Source organism: Nematolebias whitei, chromosome 4 (genome assembly GCF_014905685.2).
Source record: "Nematolebias whitei isolate Nwh7 chromosome 4, NemWhi1, whole genome shotgun sequence".
NCBI classification, from domain to species: domain Eukaryota; kingdom Metazoa; phylum Chordata; class Actinopteri; order Cyprinodontiformes; family Rivulidae; genus Nematolebias; species Nematolebias whitei.
In genome coordinates, this window is record NC_056501.1 from 20,104,223 (window position 1) to 20,125,208 (window position 20,986).

A 20,986-nucleotide genomic window follows, 5' to 3' on the forward strand; every position below is an offset into this window, starting at 1 on the left:
TGTAAATAATAAACACTGTTATTTTGTATTCCCCTTGTGTCTGCCTCTTTCTGGGTCTCATACCATCTGGGTTCCCCGCGCACTCCTAACACATCCTGCATGTTTTAATTGTTCCTCTGCCCCCAACACACCTGATATGAATGAAAGGTTGACTAACAGCCTTCTGTTGAACTTAAGGAAGTATTTAAACCACTGAATCAGGTGTGTTGGAGAAGAGAAACAACTAAAACATGCAGGATGGCGTTCCTCAAGGAGCAGGGTTGGGAACCATTGGATTATACCATATTTTTCAAACTTGTTCTTGTTTCATTTGGAAACGATCCATGACTTCCTCTCTCTTTTACAGTTATTTTACAAAACAGTGTGTTTAAACAGAAAACAATTTTTGTAAACACATTTTCAACTTGCTAAATTTGGAGGTGTTCATTAAATTGATGATGAAGCACATAAGCTAAAAACTTTTAACTTTTTCATGTCAGTTGCTGTCCTGATAATAATTAAATGAGACACCCAAGTGTATTATTGAGTAATTATGATTATGCAGCAAGGATCAATAGGTTAAATAACTTTTATTTAAATTGAAATAATTATACAGTTCTTGAATCATAAACTTATAAATGTTGAGTGTCTCTGTGTTTATGCAGAAAGTTACTGTATATGTTCCCATTCTTGCATGCCCAAATTCCTCAAACCTCTCATTAAATAGCAATAGCATATAGTTAATGCACTGTATCATTTTTATTTAAAGAACACAAACAAACACAACATTTTCTTTTTTGAGAAACAAAAATGAAAAGTGCTTAATGGATAAAGAAAAAGCAAAAGTCATTGCATTTATTAAAACAAGTATATGTACATGTTGTTGTATTCAAATATGAGCGGAAGGGATGACAAATAAAATATAAATACCTTCAAACCTCGGTTTAAAAAAAAACGTGCTTTATTTTAAAGACAGTGTTTCTCTTTGAGCTCCTGGTACTTTATGTCTAGACAATAAAATCCTCAGAGGAGATGTTCTCCCTGTCCCTGGAGCACATCAGGGTTGACTCTCTCAGCTGAAAAGACTTCACTACAGTTCTTTTGTAGCATGAGTGCTCTGTATCCCTGCACACTTCTTTTATCTCATCTGCACAAGCCTCGTGACAACAGAGACCATTCTGTTAAAGGAAACCAGCTTTTGTCACAGAGTGGGATAAAAAAAAAATCCTGTGGCTGTAAGTAACCACAGGCTCAATCCTGGACTATCTCATTAAACCTGAGAGTTTAGATCAGTAAATCAGAGCTGAAATAAATGGTGTAGACCACAGCTTTAGAGGAACCTTTGCAGGGTTAAGAATGGCCAAAAACCCTTTCCTGCTCGGTTTAGCGGTGTGTTTTACGTGCGGAGCTACAGGATCTGATGTTACTCTGCACACAGCGATCAGAGGAGTCCTGTGGGGAGGTAATATTGAACACAGCAGGTTCAGAGATGGGCCAGCGTTGAAGATTCTGATGCCTACATGTAGTTAGTAGTGTGTGTGTGTGATTGTGCAGTCTTTTTAGTGGCAGGTTCAGCTCTGTTTTTGCATTACGTTCCCCCCCCCCCCCCCCATATGGTGCTGTTTTGTTAACTGTTGATTGTTTGGCATCGGGTTATTTTGGCATTATGTCCCATGGAAGATGAATGATTGGATTACAGCAGCTGTTGTTTGTCTGCTAAGATGATTGTGTAGTGAAGCTTTTCAGGTTTTCTCCTCTGAGGACCAAAATCTCAGGAACTCATCGGTAACCTGAAGTTATCTGTGTAAAGAAAAACAGACGTGCTGTTTGGCTGTAAATATCTCTGCTTTAGTAAAATACCAAGAAGAAAAATGAGCTGAACGTGTGATTGATTTAATTTACTAATATCGTTAAACCCCAGACATTTGTTATGGTAAATTTACTCTATAGTTTTACATAAATCTTACAGGAAATATTATTTTTACCTTCAGCTTGGTCAGATCCTGCGAAGCCCCTTCATGAAGTTTGTGGCCCATGCCGTCTCCTTCACCCTCTTCCTCGGCCTGCTGGTTATCAACGCTTCAGATCGCTTTGAGGGGGTCAAGAACCTGCCGAATGAAACCATCACAGACCACCCTCGACAGGTGTTCCGGGTCAAAACCACCCAGTTCTCTTGGACTGAGATGCTGATCATGAAGTGGGTGTTGGGTGAGTCACTTCTTCACACAACACACGTTAGCTTATTTAAATGTATGTCGAACGGCGGACGTATTAAGGTATACTCTTCGTACGTTTGTACACTTCCTCTTCTCCTGACCATAACTTCTGATCTGCTCAAGATAATTTAAAGAAACTTCATACACTTATGCATCCTCACCACATGGAGCATCAGGTACATTTGTCATCACCCCAGCTCTGAAGTCAAGATCACAACTAAAGGTCAAATCTTATACACTGTTTTGCTTGTCAGGCCATTGCTTTGATTGCTGTTTAATAGTTTGTTGACGGGCTTATAATGTAGGTACTCTTGTTATAGTTATGTACAATTAAAATGGATATAAATGGATTAGACTAGAATATTTTAGATGTTTAAAACTTTAGAATGGAAAACCTTGATGTTCCTTGAAAGAGTTCACGATTTATTATAACCCATATGCTACATTTTAAAATATTTTAAGGTTTATATAGATATTTTAAATAAAACACGATTTTGTATGTTATATTTATGATGCTATCAGCTAAACACAGTGTTTTTTTGTAAATCAATAACATTCTGATATCATTTATATACAGTTGTCCCTCATTTATTGCGGCGATTACGTTCCGGAAAATACGTGAAGTAGGGATGTTATATTTATTTTAGTATTTATATATAGTTTAAGGCTTTAGGAATCCTTTCCCACACTCTTAGAATGTTCTATACTCTTAAATCTGTCATTTTAACAACATACATGTATGTAGCTACTAAATTTTACTCACCAGCTTTGCAGAACAGCAGCAGCTTGATTCCGCTCGGGTCCGGTCCGACTCAGTTCCATTTCTGCAGACCCACCATGCAGCGATGAAGCCCACAATATTCTAAACTCTTAAACCTAGGTAATTTTAACTGCACAGTACTGTACTGCAAAATTTTACTCACCAGCTCTGCAGAGACAGCGGCTCGGTTGTGGTCTGGCAGACCTACCCTGTTGGTTCCGCTCCTGTTCTGGTCCAGTTCTGTGCAGCCCTTGATAACCAAAATGCATTTTGGAGGGAGCCGGACTTTCGGATGGCCAGCACGGGACCAGACGATGGTCTGGTTGAGTCCAAATCTGCAGATTAAAAAGGTCCTGGTGAGCTCCAGAGAGAACGCCAGACCTACGGTGGTGCCCTCCCCACTTGGAAGTCCTCATGAGACAGCTACTGTATCAGCTCTCAGATTCACAGATGAGTTTGGAGGTCCGGTTCTGCTGGACACTGTTGGCTTCTGGGAAATGTAGTCATTATGAGTGGGGCTACAGTGTAGACTTATTGAGAGAAAACAACAAAACGGCAGCGCCTGACCAAAGTATTTATATATTTTTTACTTTTTACTGTGCAATATCTGTCCCAATCATGTGAGTAATATTAAAGTTGATAATCGTGTGCCGTGCACAATTTTTTTTTTCTCGTGTACAATCTTACTTTGAAAAACCACGAAAGAGCGAGTCCGCGTAAGTCGAACTGTGGAGTAGCGAGGGACTACTGTATTATATAAATATTTGGAATATGTGTACTCTAGAAATACATGCAAAAGGAGAAAGTGTTGTGAAGGGAATCACCAAGCTTTTCCAAAATCACATCCTCTGTAAATGAGAACAGGCTCTGCAAAGGGCCATCACACATTTTTCTCCACCTTTTACACGAGGCACAATTAAATTTTCATGCATCACCGTACCCACGGAGTGGATAGAAGTCAAGGTTATGGTAATACAACAAATTATACACTTTCATCTTGCAGAGATCAAACAGAGGTTACCTCCAGCAAGGATCCACAGAACAATCTGGACGTGTTGAAGCGGTTACCGTTCAGAGATTTAATGATAAGCTGCAGGGGAAGTTACATGTTGGAGATGGGAGCACTGAGGAAATAGTATCCAAAGAGAAAGAGAAATAGCTGAGGGAGACAGACACACACACTTATATAAATATAAAGTGTGAAGTGTGTCATGAAAGACAAGCATGAGGTGCAGATAGAAAGGGATGACAAACAAAGACAAACTCAAAGGATAAATAGCTTTTGGCGATGTCTGTCAGCTCTCAGCTGCTTCCCATCTGCTCCTCCTCCACCCTCCTTCATACAAACCTAACAGTATTACACATGTGGTTTGTGTACAGTTTGTTGGGGCACATATGCTTCTGATTTTATTTGCTTATGTGTAATGGTGTTATTCCTTCCCTGTACATGGTAATGTTTGGCAGTAGCTGTTTGTGTCAAAGGAAACGTGTGTGTACAGTGACTGGTGGCTGAGCTCCTGCAGAAATGTGATTCCTCTACCATGATTCAGAGGTGCAATGATTGTCAGAGAGAGGATACTGATCAGGTTGGCTTTTCACTGAGCAATTTTCCTCTGGTTTCGGTTGCATCTGGAGAAGGGCAGAGTGGTTTCACGGAGGAAATTAGGCTTTTAACTGCGTGTATCCACCCGAGCTCCGAGTGGCTCATCTCTGATTGTGGAGTAAAACGGATTCTCATTATCATGTAGCTTTTCTCGCTTTTCTGCATTTCATTTGATCAGATTTGTCAGCTCAAGCGTGCGTTTCAGTATGTGCACGTGTCCCTCCTCCTTCAGGTATGATTTGGTCTGAGTGTAAAGAGATCTGGAGCGACGGCCCCAGGGAGTACATCATGCACCTCTGGAACGTTCTGGACTTCGGCATGCTGTCCATCTTTGTGGCGTCCTTCACGGCGCGCTTCATGGCTTTCCTCAAGGCGTCCAAAGCCCAGCAGTATGTGGACTTGCACGTACCTGATGAAGACCTCAGCAATGCCTCGCTGCCTGATGAAGTGGCCTATTTCACCTATGGTAAGCAGTTATCCATGACAGTAATGTTAGCAGTATTACTTTGGAGCAAAAGTATGGAAGCTTTTTGTTTAGGACATTTGTTGAATGTTTTGGGGGATGGACGCAGACATTAAGGGATTTTCTTTGTTTTCTCAGCTGGTGTGGTTGTCACTTTTCATGATAATAATCAATCTCTTCTGGCATTTACCAAAAAACGGTGCCTGTTTGTGTAACCGTGTCAAATTTCTGATCAATCGAACATTTTTTTTCCACATTCAAAGCTAATTTGACACCATACGATGCAATCTGAAAGCTTTTCTGTGGGGCCTTGGTAATGTGTCATATCCATCACTGATAACGAGCTTCAAATCAGACAAATATAAACGTCATGACCCATCAGCTTACACTAGACCCAAAATGTTAGTTCTGTTTATACCAGGCATTAACATGCATCTATAGACGCAAACGTGTTCGAGGACACATTAAAGGACCACTTAATAAAACGATTTAACTTGAGTCAGAGAAAAGCAACGTGGTTGGTCCTGCACGTGTCACATACTCATTAATTTTAATAGTTATTTATTGAGCTTCAGAGGTCAGGAGTCTGTGATCTGCGGCTCTGGAGCCACAAGTGGCTCATCAGTCCCTCTCAAGACGCTCCTTGGGACGTCGATCAAAAATGACACGAACATGAGTAACTTTTAAGTTTAAACTGAAGATAGGAGTAAGTACTTTTAGCAGTTTTGCTTTCCAGATTTTTACACCTGAGTTTGTGCTCATTTTGCAGAAATGATTAAAATAAGTTGCTTTTTACAAACTTAAATGGGTTTGTACAGAATAACAAGGAGTTTTATCAAATCTTTATGTACAAAAGTACAGATAATTATTTTCTTTTGGCCCCAACTCTTAAAAATTAATGGCACAATGCAATATAAATTACTGTAATTAAACAGTCCTATACAAAATTATTACTCACACTTTAAACTTGTTGTACTCTAATTTAAAGTATCAAGTAAATTGTCTGGCTCTTCACACATTTTATTTAACAGGAGATATGATGAAAATGGTAAAGGTTGCAGACCCCTGTTATAGAGGAGGCTTCAGCACCTCTGAACTTCTAGTGACATATAAACCTATTTGTGTGTCTGACATGCAATAAACACTACCAGCACGTGTTGTCATGCCTCTGACTGATCTTTTCTGACTTGTTTTTTTTTTTACCCACATCTGGACCTCTGATTGGTCAAAATGATGGCTTTTTTTTTTCATTGTGAAAATAGTGTTTGTGTTTAGTTAAAAGTCAAATTTTTGGACGATAACATGCAGAGGCAGGCTTGAAGTTATTGCCTGGAACATGAACTGAGAACATGAGAATTACTTGTAGAAAAGCTGTGCCAATGTAAGAGTTTGGAAACAGAAATTATGTACATTATGAGCTTATTAGCCTACAGGACATGAAAGTAAGCTCTCAATAGAAAGGGGCTCTCAAATTAATTTCCTTGCGTGGCGCTCTCAGACCTGTCTGCTTATGACTGCCTAGATTACCAAACATTACTGGCAAGTGAGAACAGGGATTAGAAGATAAAAAATAAAAAAAAAGATGCTTGCGGGGTTTTGTGCACACAATTTCCTGTTTAATTATCAGTCATCTGACATGACACGGTGACAATAGGGTTAATAGCCAGAATTTGACTGACTGTAAGCAATGGTACTTAATCAAGACATGTGTTGTATTATTTATGTCTGTTTTATGTAAAAGCAGAAAGGCAAGAGAGTACGAGTGATAAAAGATCAGTGTGGAGTTTAGTTCAGAACAGCATGGATGTAGTCATTCATCTGTATTTTTTATGTAAAATCAAACTCTTGCACAGGCTGCAGGTTGTCAACCTGGAGGTCTTGAACATGGAACCCTCATCAGTGCTGACCCCTGGTGGTTGTACTCTGCTATGACACATGAAAAACGAAGAATTACATATTTTTATGTGTAAAAATTGTGAAACTGGGGAATTTCGTTAATGTCCTTCATTTTTTCCTGTTTCATTTTCACTTTAGAATCCTTCCCTAATTACACGTGTCTCTAAAATATCTTATCAATAAATATAACACACTGACATGCCGTTTTTCATTCCCACATAATTTGAATTATTTCTATGTGCTCCCTTGAGCTTTTATTCCCAAAGTTTATATATAATCCTTAGCAATATATATTTAGAAAATGCTTGCTCAATATATTGTATTGTATCCAAAAAGAGTTAAAAGTACAGACTTTTGAGCCAAACAGTCATATTGTAAACATTTGCCTTAATTTAACTTGCCTTTTTTTTGCAGTTATAGGAGCTATGCAAATGATTTTACACAAATTGCTAAGTGTAATGTGGAAGACGTAAAAAAGGGGAAAATATAACAATGACTTGTGTTGATTCCCCTGCAGCCAGAAACAAGTGGCGCCCATCTGACCCTCAGATCATCTCTGAGGGCTTGTACGCCATCGCCGTGGTGCTGAGTTTCTCCCGCATCGCCTACATCCTGCCGGCCAACGAGAGCTTCGGCCCGCTGCAGATCTCCCTGGGTCGCACGGTCAAAGACATCTTCAAGTTCATGGTCATCTTCATCATGGTGTTTGTGGCCTTCATGATTGGCATGTTCAACCTTTACTCGTACTACCTGGGAGCCAAGTACAACCCCGCCTTCACCACGTGAGTTTAACTGGTCCGTGAGGCCGGCTCGGAATGGACAGAGTGTGAATGACTGAGTGCTCACATGTTGGACGGGTCTGAGCATTTAATTATGTCAATAACAGTTTTTAAACAATTTTTCAGGGGTCATTAGTTTGGGTTCAGCGTGTAAACAACTTTAAGTTCCCAGAACAATAAAAACTGACTTCCAGGTTGGGATTGTTTTCTAGTTCCAATAACTGCATGGTGCTCTGTCAGTGGCAGAGATCAGCCTTTAATGTCCCTTTAGGCCTCATGGTGGCATTCAGACTTCATGGTTTAATCTAAAAAGAACAGACTTTTAGTCATTATGTTTTATGATATATAAACAGTATTAATCTGATTTTTTTTTTTTTGTAAGAGTATTTCATTAAAATCTGTAGATTGCTTCATAAGATATTTTGCTCAAACTACAGGCGCACCAACATTCACAGGCAAAAACTGGAATACTTTCAAACTCTGCAGCACGCAATAATAAATAAAGTGACCTCGCTGCTGTTAGTTAACGTCACTTGATGACCTTTTGACCAAGCTCATCAGGGACACGCTTTAGTTTCCACATCGTGTGTGCTGTCCTCGTCACACATTGCTGCTTCAGACATAGTGTTGCAAACAGACTGAGTGAGAGCAACTGTTGCTTGTTTACTTGTGAAAAAAGAGGAAACTTAGTCGACCGTAAATGAGAACTACAGCAGTACTGTGTTTTCTTTATTAGGTAGTTCTCAATTAGTTCTTATGTTTTAGAAATTAAACACAAACTAAACCTGTATTTGCCTCTATGTGTGTGTGTGTGTCTATATTTGTCTGTTAGCAAAATATTTCATGAATCAATAAAGGGATTTCAGTGAAACTCTCAGAATCCAATCACTAGATGTACATCTACATCTGATTAATGTTTGAAGTCAGCCTGATTCAAGATGGCTTCCACAGCTATTTAATTCTGGCAAACAAAAAAAATGTCTATCACTCATTGGATTTTACAGATATTGAGCTTAAATTCGGAGTGGTAGTAGCTGAGGGTCAACTCCAGCATATGCTCAGAGTGCTAACAGATCATGTAGGATATTTGCTGAAAACTTTGGCATGTGGCAGGAGATTTGTCCTTCAAGAAAGATTTTCTCCTACATGACTTCTTAAAATGTAGATTGTATACATACTCTACACAACTCTGCACAACTATTTAATTAAAATTCTTTAGACAAATGTTTATAACATTTTACCATGTGATCATTTTAAGCAGCCATTTACTCCAGCACATACACCCTCACCTCAAATATTCTGCCTCCTGTCCTTATTGGCATCCACGTCTCTGTCTGTGTGTCATATCAGCGGTGCTCAGGTTGGCGTCGTCAGTGTCGGATATTTGTCAGAAAGGTATTAGACTCAGGCTGCTGACAGGATCTTTCTGTTTATCACCACTCTTCTTTAAAGGCAAATACTCTCTGAGGCGTTTCTCTGTCACACGTCATGACTCATGTTCTCAGAAGAAGGCATGCACACCTTTAGACGGATGACACCGCCGTATCTCTGCTTTTGTTATCACCCCATACGTGCTTTTGTTTTGATTTATGTGGCGAGGCTGATTTAGTGCATCTTTTTTCATCTTTCTATGTCAATTTTACAAAGAATAGCCGTCTGAAGTATTTCTTTACACAATGAAAAAAAAATAATATTTTAAAAAAGAGCTTTTTGAATCCAGGCTCATAACACAACCATATCTAAGGCAGTGGTTCCCAACACTGGTCCTTGAGGAACGCCATCCTGCATGTTTTGGTTGTTTTTCTGCTTCTGCACACCTGATTCAGTTGTTAATTACTTCCTTAAATTTGGCAGAAGCCTGTTAATCACCCTTTCATTCAAATCAGGTGTGTTGCAGAGGAACAACTAAAACATGCAGGATGGTGTTCCTCAGGGACCAGTGTTGGGAACCGCTGAAAGGGATTCATCATCACCACTTTGTTGGTTTATTCCTCCAAGGTTTACACTTCTGAGTCCTTTCCCTCCCCCCAAAAAATTGAACTGCTTGATAACTGCTTTCTCTTACTTTCAGATTTGTTTGTTTAAATGTTTACCCTGCCTGCTTTTAGCTCCGCATTCGCTGACCTTGTTTCCAGCATCATGAGAATGTACCTTTCTCAGTCCTAAATCATGTTTAATTAGACCCTTTCCATGCTGACTTTACCCACACTTTGCTGTGCATATACAGTGGCTGTTCTGCCTAGCATCAGGACCGGGTGGCTGCGTTCTGCTTGGCTGCCCACACGGAGCCGAATGTCCAGGCAACACGATGAGCAGGCAAACAGAGCAGAGTTAACAGACAGGAACGCACGCACACACGCACCGGCAGAAACGAGGTCTAATGGAGTTGAAATTGAGTGTCAAAGAGAGCGTAGCCACTTCCCGATCCGTCTGACATAATCGCGACTGCTCACAATATAAAAGAACATGTGCAAAAGAAAACTAAAGTCCCTCGGCTCACGTTAGACGCACCATCACATGTGTGGGACGAGGTCGCCTCTCTTGGCTCTGCATCAGCCTTAACAAACCACTACATTTCTTTTATATATAGTATGTGGGTGAGCGTTTCTTCAAAAATAACCTTCTGACCTTCGCTGATTACCTGTTTGTGGTGCATGTTTTTTTTTTTGTTTTTTTTGTTGAAACTGTTGTTGTCAGTTTTACCACCAGGGGTCACTCTGACATCAACCCTCACCTGGCCTGAGTTTGAGCAAACGCCTGAACTCAAAACTGCTCAGAGAGGTGGAAAAAAAGTATTTATGTTGTTCCAACATGTTGATGGGCTCCTCTGATTGAGGTTGCAGTTGGTGCGTTGATCTCTCTCCTGTTAGTTCCCCAGCAGAAGAAAGGTCAGCATGTTACTGTTAATAATCGCTGCACAACCTCTTCTCCACGTGATGCAAGCAACGTATGTGCTCAGATCTTTGTGTGTTTGTTTGTGGGCGGTGTGACGTCTGAAAGGGCACGTTTGATGGAGGGATGAAGAAAAGGGCTGCTCTGATTACACTCATACATTGATGAGAGGGTAGGGGTGGGGGGAGGTTAGGTGGAGAAGGTAATGATACCCCAGGAGGGACAGCTTAGGCAGGGCAGAGCAGAGACAGAAGTGACGGGAAGGAGGGGAAATTAGCATAGAGAGGAGTGAGGCTGAGGATTTCACCCAAAACACACACACACACACATACAGAGAGTCGGTGACGATAATAAAAGCTCACACACGTGAGCGCACAGCTTGATGGGGTTTAATGAAGACTGATCCACACATGGGCGGGAGGACACTTCTAGCTCACATAGTTAAAAGGCGCACACAAGATGCTCCTTGTTGAGTGCCCACACACTCACCTTCTCACATGTGCAAATACACTTAAATAGACCCAAACACACTTACTGTATGTTCCAGTGTATGTCAGTTTTTTTGCATAGATTTGTCAATCCTGCGACTTCTATGCGGAAGCGACTTAAATATGTTTTTGTTTTCTATATTCATAATACAATTTTTGACTGACGCTTTAAATTTGTAAGATCTGTGCACTCACTTCGCTCAGCTGGTGCAGGCGGAGGAACGCTGGAGAGCTGGATGGATGGGTGGATGGATGGATGGATGGATGGCACTGTGTCGCCCAAGCGAAATGAAGCTGTTATGACCATTAAATAAAGGCATAATAAACATGACGGGTCAGCAGCGACGCATAATAAATGCGACGTATACGCTGAAGCGACGTGTTTTTTTCCTCTTCATGATGCGTTTTTTTGACTGATGCGACTTATACTCCAGAACGACTTATACGCCAGAAAATACAGTATATGCTTACTGTTTCTGTGTGCATTCATTATAGGATGAAGGAAATAATTTACGTTTGAGCAAATCATGCACAAACACTGATCGGGATTGTGTTGGTAAGTGCTGACAGAGCTCTGGACCGGTCTCTCCAATCAGCAGCGCCTGACAGCACTGCTCAAACAGAAAGACAGACAGGCGTGGAAGTGATGGACGAAATGAGAAGCGTTACTGTGATTATAAAAACACCGAAGTTAAACAGGAAATAAAAGGAAGTTAATATGGTAGAGGTTTTAAGGTAAATTTAAGGAGATAAAGTCAATTAGGAAGAGGAGGAGGAGGAAGAGAGAGGGCTGACGGATGAGAACAGAACCACAGGGAGCGATGCAGAGGAGGATATTTTTTGGCTCCACTCTTTGGTTCTGGCAAAAAAAGCAGGAGACCTGCCAGAATACGTACACAAAGGAGGAAGAGGAGGGGAGAGGGAATCGGAGAAGGTCATGCAGGCTGAGCAACAGACACACATCCTCACAGGATTAGCACAGATTTACACAGAAACATTTGAAAAGCTGGGAAGAAATCAGAACGTACGCAGCGAGCGCATCTTTCTTTAACTGATTTATGGCCGTTCAAGGCTTTATGCACCACATAGAGCTATTTAAATTCATAATAATGTAGGATTTAAGAACTTCATGCCAGTAAAGTTCTGTTGTTAACTGACAAAAGCAGATAAAACTAATATTTTTTTTGTCTAAATTAAAGTAATTGAATGCAGTAAAACTTAAGGTTAATTGACGACTAAAGAGCAGATGAATGATGACACATAAAAATATAGAGTTTAGGTTTGTAGATGAACAGATGCTGAGATATATTCATCAATTAAAACGGATTCTTCATTTTTCTGGACTGAATAAAACGTGCATTGAATTTAATGAAATGTAACGTGAGACGTCATTTATCTTTGACCCATCAAAATGAATGTGGTCATTTATTTTACAGAATCAAAGTTTAACATCAAACATTTACATTAATTTGGCAAAATATGAAAATAACAACATAATTAAACAGCTTTACAGGTAGTGAGAAACAATGCGGCGATTGTTTTCACTCTTCAGCAGAACAGCAGACCTCAATCCACACGGCGGTGGAATGAGCACTTTACACAGACATTTCTAAAATATCTGGAATGATTTCTACTTGAGAGAAGAATTTAAAGATGGAAATGAAGTTTAAAGGGAGTAAAGTATGGATGAGGGAGAATGTGGTGTGTATGAGTGAAAAGTGTTGACAGGACAACACCCTCCATCCGACCCAGCTTTTCCTCGGTACGCTAAGTAGGAGACTAGACTCATTTACCTCTCTGAAGATGAATCAGAAGAAACGAAGTCCAGTTACGCTACCTGTCCAGCGTCTCCATAGGATGGCTGTGACTCGTCCGAAGTGGTGACGGGGCTTCGTCAACAACAGTTCACCTCACCGGGTGGACTTCACATGAGTGGAGTCCTTCAGAAGTTCCACTCAGAGGTGGAAGATGTTATAATCCAAAGGAAGAGCCTTTTCATGGCTGGACTTCTGTTCTCCCAAACGACTTCACAGAACTGCGAACATCTCAGAACTTCTCAGCGCAGAACTGAACTGAGAGAACTAGGAAGTACCGGCAATTTAAAGAGCTCTATTTCCGGTATATTTGAGCGTCCCTGATTGGTCGAAATCAACCAGACAGGGGTGTGTTTTGTGATGTAAGAGGTTACTAGAAGTCAGAAAACAGCAAGAATTGTTATGGAACAGATTAAACTGTTCTCAGACAGGCGAGAGAAATATTTTGGCGAGTTTGGAGAACAGGTGCCAACTCCTCTGTTTACGTCTGAGAGGATTTTAAAACAAGACACATGTCTGCTTCGACTCCGACCTTGGACAAAACTTACACTTGCTCATTCAAAGACAGAAATCAGAAAATACATGATTACTCTGTAACAGACTTAACATGAACTCTAACTTTGCATAAGCAACTAAAAAATCATTGTTACTGTTTTACAGTTAATAAAATTGATTAGTTCACTGCAACATCTAAAATGGTTTGAACTAAGACACTTTGATTATCAACATTTGTAAAATAGTAATGATAATAAAAAGAGAGTGTTCTTTCACTTGATTTTCAAGAAAGAAAGTCTCAGGATGGGTGAACCTGTATTTCTGGATTCAAATCAATGAAATGACAGTTTCTGTCCCACAAGGTTCTTAAGGTCAAGGGTTTTGACCTTAGGCTTAGTTTTGACATCAGGTTAAGTTCACTACAGCCCCCCCTTTGGAAATCATCACCTGTCCATGGGGATGAATTCCAAACATGAACTTACGCCTTCGATTGTCCTTGAAGCTTGATGTAATCCAGCAAAGAAACAAGAGTCAAGAGTAATCCAGCAAGGAAAACAAAAGTCAAAAGTAATCCAGCAAGGAAAACAAAGTCAAAGGTAATTCCACAATGTTCTTGGCAATTCCATTGTGTTGATTATAATTCCATAACGTCTCGGTAATTCCATTGTAGCAATGCTTTAACCCCTTGGAAACAGAGTCTGTAATCCATTGGAAAAAGTCATATAAGCAGGAAAGTTTTTGAATAAACAGGAAAAATTATATTAAATAGAAGGGTAACATGATGAGGATTCTGGTGATAATAAAAATCAAATGATTAAACATTTATCCATTTACTTTTAAATGAAAAATTATTTGTAGTATTATTTTAAAACTGTCTTGAATTTAGGCCTCTACACAGAAGTTGCACAAAAACAGTAGTCAGAGCATCATCTCCTGACGGTCATGAACAATTGGAAATATAAATGGTTGTAAGAGGATGTAGGAAACTGGGTCATGGTTGGTGTTATTTGTATGAGAGGCCTGGAAAACCTTGATGGTTTACTTGCTGCAGTCAAAATCATGACTGCTATTTAATAATTAGCCTTTAAGATAATGATTTCACCATTTCTAAAATGCATACAATGCATTTAGCAATAGTTTCTTAATGTACTTTCATTTTTAATATTTATTTTTTCACACATGGATGAGTCATGGTTAGCACAAATTGAGCAGAGCTTTTCACTTTGGGTGTCGTCAGTCCCTGGGCTCCACATGGTTCTGATTCTAAAGCAAGTGAAATAATCACCCACAGTCGCAGGTGTGCAGGCCTCCTATTTAAAAAAAAATTAAAAAATGAAACGCGACTACATGCTTTCTCAGTGAAGGAATGGCTCGGAGGAATGAGTACTCGCCTGCTTTTTGTTTTTGTGACGGAGGTTTGATGCACGTGTGTTCCTGATCATGCCAACCAGGTCAGTCAAAGAGACGGTGACTTCTTTGCATGAATCGATCTTGCTGAAAGGCTGAAGATGAGTAAATAGCAAAACAATCCATAGCAATTAATAAAAAAATAACAAATTAAAAGGGTTATAAAAGAGCTAGCTGTAAGATCTTGAAGTTTTTTCAAGCTCATCGTTTGGAAATCCGACCACGAGTCAGGAAGCAGCAGGTAGGAACCCCCACACTGACCTGTTGGGTAAGGAGGTAGAACTGTAAATAAAGTAAAAACAGAACATTCATAATATGTCTTAATTTTATAACTATTCTGTTGCCATTATGAATATAAACTTGTTTACACATAAACAGCGTATTAACTTAATCAAATAAGTACAATTTCAGAGCCAGAGTCAGAGAAGTACGTACAAGTACATATAGAAACGAAGCAACATTCCTCCAGGATCATGGTGCAACACAGAACATCACGTTCAAAACAATACAACACAGTGCAGATACACAAAAGTACAATAAATACAAGCAGACCTATAATAAATGCAAAAAGACATCTACCATATTTTTCGGACTATAAGGCGCACTAAGCAAAACAAAACAGTCAGATAAGTCGAACTTTATTCAACTCATTCACAATAACCACATAAAATCGGTTCGAGGTCAGTAAGCACAACCAGAATTAACATATAAGGCGCACCTGATTATAAGGCTCACTGTTGATTTTTGAGAAAATTAAAGGATTTTAAGTGCGCCTTATAGTCTGAAAAATACAGTAACCTAATCTGAACATTTCAATCTAAACAAGTAATTAAGAGACAAGACTAGAGACACGTGTTGATCGACCTGATCCTGTTAGTTCACTTGCTGCATAGTCATCACCATGTGTGAGGAGAACCAACATACAAACCTGTGCTCACACCATGCTTACTTTGAATGATCCATGTGTGATAATGAATATATAAATGAATGAATAAACAAACAAAAGTCATATTGTTAATGTGTTAGTATTATTATAATGAGAGCATTCTTGAATAACGCTAATCCAACACATTTACTACCACATTATACCATATTATCTATGTTAAAATGCAGATCAATACTGTAATCACTGGACCATTGCAACCTAATTAATACATTAATAAACCTGCTGCACTTTAAGCTGATGCAGTATGAGTATGTAGTATTTGAGATTTTACCGTCTCAAAGCTGCTGACACATCTCCATGATGTTTAATTAAAGCTTAATATTTTTTTTTTAAAAGTGCATAGCACAATCAACAAAAGTTATAGCCAGCATCACATGCATGAGTTCATAATTTAAAAATATGGCTTTAGTAAGACAGTATGCAGCACTAGTTTAGTTGCAATGGGGTAAGAGTGTTCATTTTCAATGCACACTAATAAAAAAATAGACAACTGGCATTAAATTAATCACAAACAATTATTTATGTGATGCAACATGTTCAGGGTTTTACTGCCAACGCCTGGTCCCGTAGGCTCATTTGTGCTGAAATCCTGAACTCTCTGTAACTTTTTCCAACATGATGACAGATGATGTTAAGTATTGAATTTCCTAGAGATAATTGTTTTGGAAGAGCTCCTAAACAATCATTTTATATTAAATCTTTGCAATAAAAAACATTCCCTTATCCAAGTGAGTGATCAGGGACAAAGCGCTACTGAAATGGGACCAAATAACAACAGTTAAAATCAGTTGACAGAAAATAGCTTTTATGAGAAATTAAGAAAAAAAACAACAGGGGATTGGTGATAGCCTGGACAAAACTAAAGGTAATCTTGTCTTTAATGGAAATTGAACTTACCCTAATTGGAATGATAATAGAATTATTCAAAATAATTTAATCATGGGGAATTTGTCTGTAGTACATTTTTTTATAAATCCATTTGTTGACCATTTAAATAGCGACTATAAAAAAAAAAAAACTTTTCTTTAAACACGGTTTATGCTTGTGTTATACAAAAGCTGAGGTCTGAGCTGGTTTTGTTCAGAAATAACGTTACATTTTCTGTATTCTAACAACATCCCTTTTCAGCTTTCTGGACCAGAGTGTTCTGTTTTTGTTGACCAACCAAATTTATACATTTATACAACTCTTGTAAACCTGCAGAGTCTTCAAGCCTGTGGAGCGCCTTGTCTGGATGAAACACACGCGCAGATAAAAACAAAGACTTTGTAAGAGAAACTCAAAGACACTTTAACATGTGGACTGAAAGTCAGGGTCAACTTTTGGATTAGGGACCAACTTGTTTTGCTTCTTATGTCAAATTTTCTAAGTATTTGAAGTGGATCGCAAAAAAGTTAAATCGTCATCTGGACAGTTTCTTTTTTGGAAGAAATTTTTTCATCCTTCATCTGAAGGACTTCATCAGTCTGAGCCTTGCCAACAGGATATGTCGTATTGAGTATCACCTTGTTGATGTGTTTCAAACCAGTCTGCTAGGTTAGGTAGGTTAGAGTTATTTGTTATGGGCAAAATCAACACAAGGTCAACAATGAAATGAAATGCTGAAGACGAGAAGAACCTTGACTCGCCAAAAAAAAAAAGAAAACAACAACAAGAATTATCAAATCATGCAGCAAAAATACTAAAAACATACTAAAAAATATACTAACATACTAAGAAAAACATATTACAAAATACTACTAACATACCAAAAAAAACATATTAAAATACGACTAACATACTAAGAAAAACATATTAAAATACGACTAACATACTAAGAAAAACATATTAAAATACGACTAACATACCAAGAAAAACATTAAAAAAGTTGAAAAAGAAATGCATCTACAGTGTGATAGCAGTGGGATTCTTTCAACATCATTGTTCTGTTCTGTTAGCGGCAGGGTCTTGTTAGCAGGTCTGGTCCGCAGCAACTGCCCTCACAGACCGCAGTCCAGAATCAGGTCCGGCAGACGGAGAACATCCCAGGTTTCCCTGCAGAACCGAACGGGTTCGTACCGCGTGTGTAGGCCGATGCTGTTAAGTTCCCAGGCAGAATGGTTTTACACATGTAAAATGGAGGAAAATCAGTCTAGAACAATTGATCATCGGTGCATATCAATCAAATGTTATAGGCAAAATGGTCGTTTAACTACTCACCGAACCAGCCCGAGGACAACCTGGTCAAAATGTTTAAAAACAAAAAGAGTAAGTAGGCTCAGTCATCCAGGCCTTGTTGGCAGCCCTAGACTGATGAAGTCCTTCAGATGAAGGATGAAACACTTTCATCCAAAATAGAAACTGCCCAGATGACATGATTTAACTTTTTTGTGATTTATTTACTTGGATTGAGCCTACTTACTGTTTTCGTTTTTCGGCCTCGGGCTGGTTCACTGAGTAGTTAAGCGGTAATTTTGCCAATAACATTTGTGTTATTCACTGATGATCAATTGTTTTAGGCTGATGGTCCTTCATTTTACATGTGTAAAGCCATTCAGCCTGGGAACTCAACAGCAGACTGGTTTAAAACACGTCAACAAGGTGCTACTTAATACGACATATCCTATTGGCAGGACTCAGACTGATGAAGTCCTTCGGATGAAGGATGAAACATTTTCTTCCAAAAAAGAATCTGTCCAGATGACGTGATTTAACTTTTTAGTGATTTATTTAACTGGATGATTGAGCCTACTTACTCTTTTTATATAACGTTGAATTCATAACTTTTATTTAATCAATGCTTACAAAAAAAAATCATACTTAGGAACCCATTTCAAAGGTAAAAACAATTCCATAAATGAGTTCTCAAGTATAATTTTGAAGGCTGTGTATTGTTACAATCCCAGCAGGCAGCAGGGTCCGTCTCCCCTCCTTCCTGTTCTTCGTGTGACTGTTAGCTCCTTATCTGTCCCTTTCTTTGCATGTTCTTGCCAGCATGGCCTCCAGGTCCCTAATAGCTCACCTGGTGCAGCTGTTGCTCATCTCATTACTGCTGTTCATCCTCTCTGGACTTTACTCCACTCTTCTCCAGATAACTATGCTCACCCGTGGGATCTGGTGCCAGCCAGACTACCTGTCTGCAAGTGGAGTCCAACAAACGTGTCTGTTAGTCAGCCAGCTGTGATCGAACCCAGCTTCTGCCATTCATCCCAACCATTCAGCTATCTTGTAAATTTCTGTCTGAATTGGAAAAAAAAAAGGGCTTTTAAATAAACATGCCACATTCCTTACATTGATTGGTGTACAGATTCAAGTGCTGTAGTACTCAGTGGCACTCTGATTACTCAGGACCTCCCATATAGAACATTCATTTTAAACAGATTTCCATTAGAGAAAGCCCCTCACCAACAGACAGAACCTGAACCCCAGATCCACCAGATTTCTCTTCTATCTCTCAAACTTATCATGACCCGTGTGAAGTTTTAAACTTAGACCACTTTTCTCACCCGCTCTCTTTATCCACATGCCAACTTTACTTTTTTTAATGGAAAGAAAAACAAGTAATGGAAAGTAGTACCTCCTTAGCACTGTGGGTGTTATCCTACTAACTTCATTGCCCTCTACGTGCTGTATTTTTCTTTGTTTTATTGCAAAAATATGCAAAACACTATTTTTATATTGAACACAGATGTCTGAACTTCATAACTATCTGAACCAAGTATCCAGATTCCTTCCTAACCTTATTGTGCGAGCAGCTCGAGGGTTCAATCTTTTTTCTCTTCACAAACTAAATTTCATATATAATTCTCACGTCTATTAAAAAAGGAGACAAACAGAAGCTGACCTATAAGCATCACTAATTTCTAATAGATTGCTGTGCTTTTTCTTTTCAACAGCACCCCAGTTTTTTTTCTCAACATAGAACCGCAGCATATTAGATTTTTTTTTGTTTATTTGTTCATCTTTATGATATTTTACTTTGCAATCTGAATAAACCTCGTAGTCATATTTATTTGTTTTCCCTAAGGGTAATGGATTTCACAGCTGAATAGTAGGTTTTTTTGTGCAAAGTCTCACTGTTGTGTTGCAGTAACTTTGAACATGTTTAATTATTTATATATTTAATTATAGATTTCTTCATAAAACATTCTTGAAATAGTCTTAGTTGAGTTTTTTTTTTATTCTACAGTGCTTGACCAGTATTGTAAATATTACTTTTTTGATCGATATGCATGCAATCGCCTTGAGAGATTTGAATCAAAGTTGCATCATGTGATTTTTTTTTTTTTTTTTTTAATTCAACCTTTATTTATACAGATTAATCCCATTGAGCCTCGGGGACTCATTTACAAGTGATTCCAAGTGTAAATTGCACATGTTCTTGCAATTTTGTCCTCAGCTTGTCCCCTACTGTTGCAGCCAATGTGCAATTTAGGTGCAAAGAACGGCCATCTTACTTGTGCAGTAATGAGGTTGTTGGACACCCCCACTCTGATGCATCCCTACCATTACCTCATAGACCTGAAAACACATAGACTTCCTCATCCTTACCCCTCTTTGCTCTGTTCTTTCTATTATCTATCATGTAAACCCGTTATCTCACAGTCCCAGTTGGTATCGGGGTTTACCTCTATTCTCCCCCCTCCTGTTTCCTTGTGTGTCTGTTAGCCCCCTGTTTGTCTTTCTTTCTGTGTTCACTCAGGGATGTCTTCCTGGTTGTTGGCAGCCTACCTGGCACAGCTGTTGCTCTTCTCCTCATTATGTACAAGATGTTGCACGTAGTAACTGAGACGAAAGCTGCATGGCCTAGAGGTAAAAATAAAGAAGCAAAATACGTTATGAAACCAAATCAAAGATAACTGTTCAGACAGTTTAGAGAAGTCCTAGAGTAACTTTATTGTGGAACTCAAAAAAACTGAAAACCAAGAATATATATATATTTTTTTTTTTCATTTAGCCTTTATTTATACAGGTAGTCTCATTGAGCCACGAGAACTCATTTTCAAGAGAGACCTGTTTAGGGAGCACATGGTGGGGTTAAGGGCCTTGCTCATGGGCCCAGAGTGGGGCGAATGAGGGTGGGGGCAAGTGTGGGTGTTTCGCCTACCCTATACACCTATAATGAGTGAGTTATATGGATGGAGCCTAAAGTTAGTTTTGAACGTTACGTCAGTGGCTGTTTTTAAGGTGGCACACATCAACATGGTAGCATACTCGCCTTCAGAGAAGCGTCAACATAATTTAATATTTTTTATATCTAATATATACA

The 20,986-nt window shown here is 39.0% G+C and overlaps 1 protein-coding gene across 1 annotated transcript in view; it reads left to right on the forward strand.

The window, feature by feature from the left end:
- Positions 1–20,986, forward strand: part of LOC119408458 (short transient receptor potential channel 7-like) — a 75,903-nt gene that overhangs the window by 34,017 nt on the left and 20,900 nt on the right. Inside the window, exons 5-7 of the mRNA XM_037675284.1 lie at positions 1,971–2,187; positions 4,791–5,024; positions 7,435–7,699. Coding sequence (XP_037531212.1) covers positions 1,971–2,187; positions 4,791–5,024; positions 7,435–7,699 — 716 coding nt within the window. The remainder of the gene's footprint in view (positions 1–1,970; positions 2,188–4,790; positions 5,025–7,434; positions 7,700–20,986) is intronic.